This window comes from Triticum urartu, chromosome 5A (genome assembly GCF_056163025.1).
Source record: "Triticum urartu cultivar PI428250 chromosome 5A, HENAU_Tu73, whole genome shotgun sequence".
NCBI lineage: Eukaryota > Viridiplantae > Streptophyta > Magnoliopsida > Poales > Poaceae > Triticum > Triticum urartu.
In genome coordinates, this window is record NC_141877.1 from 104,516,863 (window position 1) to 104,525,810 (window position 8,948).

Below are 8,948 nucleotides of genomic sequence, written 5' to 3' on the forward strand. Positions count from 1 at the left end.
GTGGAGATAACATCGGACTTACGCTGCAACGGGAAGGTCCACACATAGTGCGAAAAATCATCAAGAATAACAAGATAATAAAGGTAGCCCGTATTACTCGCAATTGGAGAGGTCCAAACATCACTATGAATTAACTCAAATGGGTATGATGCAACATGAAATGATGCCCTAAAAGGAAGACGAGCATGTTTGCCGAGGCGACATGCATGACAAGAGTGATCATCAATCTTATTACACATGAAAGAAAAACTCCAAAGTATATGACGAAGGTTGGTGGGGTTGGGATGACCCAAGCGAGCATCCAAGAGATCCACACCGGTGGCGAGGGCAACAGGGGCGGCGGAGGTGGTGGTGGCGGTGGACTAGACCTGGTAGAGCTCGTCCGGGCTGTCACATCGGTGGAGTACCATCCGGGTACGAGTTTCCTTAACAGCAAGACAACACTCATCAAACTCAACGATAACAGGATTTTCACGTGTAAAAGAACAAACAGAGACAAGATTTTAATAAGATCAGGAGAAACTAAGATGTTAGATAATGACAATGGAGTAGATGTGGAAGGAAAAGATGCATGTCCTATGTGAGTAATGGGAAGGGAGGAACCGTCACCAACGGTGATGCGAGCAGAAGTGTGGACGGGATAGGAGGTGTGGAGGTTACCTGGATGAGCAACCATATGCGCGGTAGCTCCAGTGTCCATATACCAGTCGCCTCCACCGGTGTAGCTGGACGGAGAAGGAAAAGAGTGCAGGTCCACCAAGAGAGCCGGGTCCCACAACGTCGGTGGCAAGGCAGGCTGCTGGGGCGGGGCCGTCAGGGGCAGCGGCAGCAGCCCTCCTGGCTGCGACCGTTGTCCGTAGGAGAGGGCCCGTACGGCGCGGCGTAAGGCTGCGGCGCGGCGTTAAACGCCTGATGGGAGGGAGGTCGTGCACCGAGGATACCCGGAGCAGGCGCGCAGGGAACCGGTATGGAGTGGGCGTGCACAACACCGGTCCACGGGTTCTGGCCGGCGTACCACGGGGCCGGCTGATACTGCTGCTGGGGGCGGGCTACTCCTCCCTGGGCCCCGGCGCCCTGCTGCTGCTTGCAGCCACCATGGCGGCCACCATGACGACCCCCGTTAACAGTCGGCGGGGGCGGCGGGAAGGAGGTGGTCGGCGCCCGGGAAAAGGTCGGCGGGGGCGGGAGGGCCGGCGCAGGACGCGGCGGAGGCGACAACGAGTCCCCGCGGGTGCCAGCGACGAGGGCGGTGTGGGTCGCTCGAGTCCAAGCCATCTGCATCCGTCGCTCCTCCAATTTGAGATACGCCACCACCTTGGCAAAGGTGGGCTTCGGGATGATGGTGAGGTTGGAGGCAAGCGGCGTTCCCAAAGTCCTCGTTGAGACCGACGGTGAGGGTGCTCATGAGAAGCTCATCGCCAACCGTCTCGCCGAGATCGCGGAGCTCATCAGCAAGCTTTTTGAGGTGCATGCAAAAATCGTCGATGGACGAGTCAATCTGCTGGCACCCGTAAAACTCGCCGCGGAGGAGGACCTTGTGCTGTCGTTTGTTGTCGGTGAAGAGGCCGTTGAGCTTGATCCAGACGGCGTAGGCGTCGTCGTCATCATCCACCATCGTGTGAAAGAGGTTCTTGGAGATGATGAGGTAGAACCAACGGATGATGGTGGCGTCGAGGATCATCCACTCCTCGTCGTGGATCATGAGGCTAGAGTCCACGGTCCCATCGACGTGGCTGTGGAGCAGGTACTCACGAAACACCAAGGAGAAATACCGCTTCCAAGCAGAGTAGGAGGTGGTGGATTGATCAAGGACCACCGGAACACGCTCGTGGATGTTCAGATCGCGAACGAGGGTGACATCCGGACCGGCAAAAGGGTTGGAGACGGTGGAGGCGGAGGAACTCATGGCAGCGGTTAGGGTGGATGGTGCGGCTTGGAGGGCTTGGGGGCGGCGGTGCGGCTAGGGTTAGGCGGCGTGGGTTGGGGGCGGTGGCGCGGGTAGGGTGGGGAAGTGGGGAGGCGGTTGCGGAAGCAGGAGAGGAGGGAGCGGCAGTTAAGGAGGAGCCAGCGGCGGCTTCGTCTGGGGAAGGCGGCGGCAACCGGAGGGAACCGGCAGCGGCAACGGCGGTGGGTGGAGGGAGCGGCGGCGGCGGCTAGGGTTAGGATCGACTTGCGATAGATACCATGTAGAAGACTAGGAATAGGCAGTGCAACTCAATTGCATTGACCGGTGCACTGGGCACGTATATATGGTGTACAGGATGGGGTCAAAACCTCAACTATACAGAAAAATTAGGAGGTGGGCCAAGACACAATATACATGCATACAATATATTCAACAATGAAGCTTGGGTGATAGGGTGCTGGTGCTATTCAACAATGAAGCTTGGGTGATAGGGTGCTGATGCTATTCAACAATGAAGCTTTGGTGATAGGTTATTTATAAAGTTCAAATGTGAGCTTAAATAACTAATTGTGGTGTGTTTATTAATGTAGGTGATAGGGTTGTATTTGATTGGAGGGAAGGTTAGTTGATTAGCATAGCCTATTTGCTTTGTCGGTTTGGTGGGACATCTCTCTCCATGTCTTGAATAATTTATGGGACCATGTCCCCTTGGGGTAATGACCATCTCTTTCGATATCTATGGTCACGTAGTAGTGAGCAGTCACGTGTGGTACAAACATCTTGACCAGGAACTCTGTTTCCTTACTAAGTAAACATGGCATAGGATTGATTTTCATCATTTACATTTGTTGGCCCTACTATTTGTTCGTCTTCTAACCATAAGTGCACAGTCGCCCATATTTTACATGCATGCATGAACAACCTTCAACTCCAATCAGTAATTCAGCCGTTCATGTAAATTGTAACTGTGCATGGTCGTCTTCACTGGGTGTAGCAACATTTGTGAGTGAATAAAGTAATGCACGTAGCATGACACTGTATTATCCTTAATCATCCACCGAGATCAAGCACGACCGGTCACCAAGTCTAGATCAAGTCGACGTCTCTCTCTTCCCTAAAAAAAAGAGTAAGAGTATCTCTCGTGCATGATGGCAAGTCGCGGTCCAGTTGTGACTGCTTCATATCTTACACTAGATGATGCCCCGCGCATTGTTGCTGGAACCTTTATAAAAAACAATTGCAAAAATAAATGTAAGATCGCTCCCAGTTTATATTTTCAAAATAATAAAGTGTATGAAGCATGTGATAAAATCAAAAATCCCTTTAGGAGGCCGAGCTCCATGGATGCTAGTTCTTGAAAAATTCAAAATTCATATTTTAACATTTCAAAAATTCTGAAAAAATATAGATATACATGAAGGTATAATGCACATAAATTTTGAGAGCAAAATACGTTGAAATTTGGGTTGTGAAAAAAATCTATGGCTTTTTAACACATGATAGTATTTCTCCTCTCAGGCCATGAATTTTTGTTTTTTTGTATAGATCGTATTTCAAGGTATTTCATCCTAAAATTTTACACACATATACATAACATCCTTGTTTACTTCTATAATTTTTCTAACACATGAACAATCTTCAACTCCAATTAGTAATTCAAGTGTTCATGTAAAGTGTAATTGTGCATGGTCGTCTTCACCGGGTGTAGCAACATTTGTGAGTAAATAAAGTGTTGGAATATAGAGTTGAGCTCAAAAACAGGTTGTATTCCTCCCAATCGGGGCAGTACATAATATAGGAGTACAGAGGGAGGAAGAGAGATACACACCTACGCACATGCTAACTAATCCTAACTACTGATCCTGCTTTCACGTAGTGGATTAGGCCGGTGCTGCATGGTGAGGTGGGTCGGTGCTGCATGGCGCATGCATAGGCAGCAGCGCACATGGCTCCTGAAGAGTAGCTCCAAGCTGGTATGTAACATGTAGTCTAACAGCGGGGTGGTGGAGGCGGGCTGGCCGGGCGAAACGACTGATGTGCAAGCGTCTCGTTCTGGCTGAACGTCTGCTATGGGAACGGGGCTCCCAGGCGAAGTGTGGTCTGCCGAAGCGGCTGCTGGGGCAGTGTGGGTTCCGACCGGGGGTGCGAACACGGCTGGGCTGGTGAGCGGGAAAGCAGGCGTGAAGATGGGGTCGGCGGCTATGGACGGATGCGAAATATCAAGCGCTGAGGTGGCCTCCGGAGTGCGAGAGAAAGGGAAGACGAATTCGTCGAAGGTGACATGGCGCGAGGTGTAGACGCGTTGAGTGGAGAGGTCTAGGCATCGGTAACCTTTGTGATCCGCGGGATAACCAATGAAGACGCAAGGAAGAGAGCGAGCAGCAAGCTTATTCGACGCAGTTGGCTCCGTGTTAGGATAGCATAGGCATCCAAAGACGCGGAGGTGGGAGTAAGTGGGAGGGGGGCCTGGTGGAGTGTTTCGTGTGGTGTGGCGAGGGAGAGGGTTTTAGTAGGGCGGAGGTTGAGGAGCAAGGTGGCAGTGGCAAGAGCGTCTGCCCAATAGCGTGGCGGCATGGATGCTTGGAGCAAGAGGGTGCGCACGACATCGTTAGTCGAACGAATGGCACGTTCAGCTTTTCCATTCTGAGAAGAAGTGTATGGGCAGGAAAAACGTATCACGGTACTGAAGGGAAGGAGGAAATCCTTGTTTTGAGCACTATCAAACTCATGTCCGTTGTCGCACTGGAGGGTCCGGATGGTCCGACCAAAATGCGTGCGAACGTAGGCATGAAAGTGACGAAAAATAGCAGTTACATCAGATTTTTGTTTGAGAGGAAAAGTCCATCGATAACATGTAAAATCATCAATTATCAAGAGATAGTACTTGGCTCCGAAAACACTAGACAAAGGTGCTGTCCAAAGATCACAATGTAAGAGATCAAAAGCAGCAGTAGTGTGACTAGTCGAGGAGGTAAATAGTAGACGAACATGTTTTCCGGTTTGACAAGCATGACATAAGCGCCCAGCCACTACAGGTTTATTACAATGTTCTAAAGATTTATTGGAACGGAAAGTAGCATCGCCTTGATGACCCAAACGCCGGTGCCAGAGGTCGATGAGGCATGAGACGGTGACGGCGAGAGCAGCGGGTGCGGCTGGAGGGAGGACGTCGTACAACTCGCCTTCACTGTTGCACCGAAGAAGTTCCGCCTTGGTTGCAAAGTCCTTCACAGAAAGGCCATACGGGTCAAATTCCACGGAACAATTGTTGTCAGTGGTTAAGCGACGTATAGATAGAAGTTCTTTGACTAGATCGGGAGCAACCAGAACATTATTTAGATAGAGAGGCCGGTTAGGGTTAGGAAGATAAGCAGAACCGACATGGCGAATACGCATGGGACTACCGTTGCCAACAAAAACCGGGGGATAATGAGATACAGGGGCGACGGAGGACAACTTACCGGGATCGGTCACGAGGTGAGTGGAGGCGCCGGAGTCCGCAACCCAGCCGCCACTAGGCGACTGCAGCGAGAGGTTGTGCAGGGCGCCCATCAGCGCCGCGTGATCAACGCCATGAGCATCGGAGCTGGACGCCGCTGGAGGGTGGTACTGTTGCTGCTGGGGAGGCGCCGGCAAGAACGGCTGCTGGTGGAAGGCCGCCGGCTGATGCATGAAGGGCGACGGCTGGTGCAGCTGCATCGAAAGCCCCGGGTAGAACGAGTACGGTTGCTGCCGCGGGGTGCCACCGAAGGCGGCATGGACCTGTGGCAGCCGTGCGCCGAGGATGCCGGGCGCCGAGCGGGGTGGAGGAGGCAGGGCCATGGGGTAGGCATAGACCTGCCCCGTCCATGGCCGGGGTGAAGTGGCGGCGCCTTGATATCCGCCGTTGTTGGTGTAGCAACGGCGTTTGTTGTGCCCCTGGTTGGGTGATGGAGAAGACGGTTTGCCGCCGCCGAGACCGGGGGCGGGCGGCCGAGCCTGACCGCCGGAGGCCACACCCGAGGGCGCGGGCGATGGGCCCCGCTGCTGGACAGCGAGGGCGCTGTGATGGGTGGAGCCGGCGAAGTTGTTGCCGATCTCATCGTGCAGAAGCATGCCGACGGCGACGTCAAAAGGAACGGGAGTTGGGGACTTCTCTATAATCTTGGCGGTGGTCTGATGACGATCTTTGTTGACGCCGCGGAGGAGTTGAATGACCAACTCGTCATCATCCAGAGTCTTGCCGGTGTCGCGCAGCGCGTCGGAGATGGACTTGAGGCGAGCGTAGAAAATGGAGATGGAGGAGTCCCCTTGACGAGTTTCGGAGAGCTCCGTCTGGAGCTGGAAACGCTGCGCCCGACGGTTGTTGACGAAGAGAGCCTCGACGGAGGCCCAGGTCTGGGCGCCGGTGGCCTCCCGGTCGAGCATGAAGGCGGTGAGTTCCGTCACCATCGCGCCGAGGAACCACCGCTTCACCGCCTTGTTGACGATGTTCCAGCACGCGTCACCGGCGTGGTCGGCGAAGTCTGGCGCGATCCAAGAGGCGACATCCCCCGCCAGACAGTGTAATTGCCGCCGTTCATGGCGAGGCGGACGGGGAGATTGATGTGAGCGTTCTCGACACGCATGGCATGCATGTACGCGGGCGTCGTGTAGAAGGCGGGTGGCGGCGCCGTCTGGAGAGGGAGAGGCGCGGTAGTGACACTCAGAGATGGGTTTGGCAGGTGAGAGGTAGCGGGAGGAGAGAGAGGGGAGGAGGTAGCCGGAGAGGAGACTGCGGCGGCGGCTACCTCGGTGGCCATGGCGGAAACGTAGATTGGATCAAACTGATACCATGTTGGAATATAGAGTTGAGCTCAAACACAGATTGTATTCCTTTCAATCGGGACAGTACATAATATAGGAGTACAGAGGGAGAAAGAGAGATACACACCTACGCACACGCTAACTAATCCTAACTACTGATCCTGCTTTCACGTAGTGGATTAGGCCGGTGCTATATGGTGAGGTGGGTCGGTGCTGCATGGCGCATGCATAGGCGGCAGCGCACATGGCTCTTGAAGAGTAGCTCCAAACTGGTATGCAACGTGTAGTCTAACATAAAGTAATCCACGTAGCATGACACGGTATTATCCTTAATCGTCCACCGAGATCAAGCACGATCGGTCACCAAGTCTAGATCAAGTCAAAGTCTCTCTCTTCCCTAAATAAAAAGAGTAAGAGTATCTCTCGTGTGCATCATGACAGGTCGCCGTCCGGGTACGACTGCTTCATACTTCCTTTCTTTCCGAATGTAGTGCGCCCGCATTTTCCGAGATAATTCAATCGGTTTCGTTGGTTAAATGTATGGTCAAACTTAGATCGATCTCGTTGGTTAAATGTATGATCAAATTTAAATCTCAAGAAACATAAGCGCGTTATATTGTGGAATGAAGGGAGTATCTTACACTAAGATAATGCCCTGCACGTTGTTCCGGGACCTTTATAAAACTAAAATAATTGCAAAAACAAATGTAAGATTGCTCCATGTTTATATTTTGAAAATAATAAAGTGTATGAAGCATGTGATAAAGTCAAAAATCCCTTTTGGAGGCCGAGCTCCATGAAGGCCGGTTTCTGAATAATTCAAAATTCATATTTTTACATTTTGGAAAATTCTGAAAAAATATAGATATACATGAAGGTATAATGCACAATTGTGTAAAATTTTTAGAACGAAATACGTTGAAATGAGGGCTGTGAAAAAAAAACGGGCTTTTTAACACATGATAATATTCCTCCTCCCAGGCTATGAATTTGTATTTTTTGTATAGATCACATTTCAAGGTATTTCATCCTGAAATTTTACACACATACACATAACAACTTTGTTTACTTCTATATATTTTTAGATCATTTTAAAACTGAAAAAATCGAATTTTGTTTTTATCAAAAAAATCGGCCAAAATGCTTCGTTCATGATAAAATGTTGTATAAAAACAGAAAACTATTGGACTGAAGTCAATGAGATGCCTATTACATAATAGAAATGTGTAGCATGACCTATGTATATTTGCTCCAAGCGTCATGTCTATGCTCATAAAAAAAATTAGTGAAACAAATTGACACGCATGATTGTTGAGGTGACATGATTGCATGGGTAGATTAGTGTATAAATTATAAATTATAATCACAAACATAATTTGGTGATGTAACATAGTTGCATGAAAAAAGAAAATATGTAGTGAATTGCAACTATAGAAATAAAGGATAAGACAAACATAATTGAGAATTGCGGCTTTAGCAACAGCGATCTAATTGAGGCTCCGTCTTCATGTGCAAGATAGCTGCACCCGACCATCATCCTAGCAGGCAAGCCCACATGGCTCGTACGGTCCTACCACACATGCACGCGGGACGAGACAAGGCAGTGTTCTATGAATCATCTAACTGGCGCTGAAAATACACGTGAACCAACCTAGTTTGATGGCTAAGAGGATAATAATGTCCCTAACCCACGAGAGTTAAATTTCTAGATTTGATATTGATGCTTGCATTTTTTTAAATTTATTTCAGATCTTTTGGCAACGTGCGTTCAGTGGAGGAGACCTTCACATTGACTACGAAGCCGTATATGACGACTTCGTCAATCTCAAGATGATGTGCCGGCTCAGTCTCTCGAAGATGCTCATAGGGTAGGTGTGCATGCATGAGTTCATAGAAATGACTTTATGTATGTATGTATCAGCATCTACGTGTGGCATTTCCTAAACGGCGCCGGCTTTTACTTTCTTATTAATTCCCAACCAACCCACGCCCCCTTCCTTTCTGGGCTCGATCCATTTAGTTTTTTTCGTTCGTTTCTTGAAGACATCAAACTTTTTGCGTACGTAACGCTCTAACCTACTTGGATAGCTCACTTTCATATTTTTTACCTTTTTCTTTCTTCCAATTGTTGTGTGTCAAATTGTATCTTTTTTTATTTTTTCTGGTTTGCTGGATGGTTTTTATATGGTTTTTCTTTTATTTTTCGTTCTTATTTTCTTTCCTTTTCTTAAGTTTATGAAAAAAATTCAAATTCGGT

General features: G+C 49.7%; 1 protein-coding gene and 1 pseudogene across 1 annotated transcript; both read right to left on the minus strand.

Moving 5' to 3' along the window:
• Positions 1–390: 390 nt before the first annotated feature.
• Positions 391–1,906, minus strand: LOC147970480 (uncharacterized; annotated as a pseudogene).
• A 2,844-nt stretch (positions 1,907–4,750) lies between these two features.
• Positions 4,751–6,812, minus strand: LOC125555736 (uncharacterized). Its single transcript, XM_048718595.2, has 2 exons — positions 5,368–6,812; positions 4,751–5,131 (listed from the first exon to the last, which is right to left on the minus strand). Exons 1-2 carry the CDS (start codon positions 6,335–6,337, stop codon positions 5,091–5,093), a joined length of 1,011 nt encoding a protein of 336 aa, XP_048574552.1. The 5' UTR covers positions 6,338–6,812; the 3' UTR covers positions 4,751–5,090.
• Positions 6,813–8,948: the final 2,136 nt, after the last annotated feature.

What these genes read in the sequence shown, in the direction of transcription:
- LOC125555736 (XM_048718595.2), bottom strand. Translation starts at nt 6,337, where the DNA reads ATGGTGACGGAACTCACCGCCTTCATGCTCGACCGGGAGGCCACCGGC. An exon ending in TCACCTCGTGACCGATCCCG is followed by an intron (nt 5,132 to 5,367) that starts GTAAGTTGTCCT and finishes CTTTCTGTGAAG; the next exon opens with GACTTTGCAACCAAGGCGGA.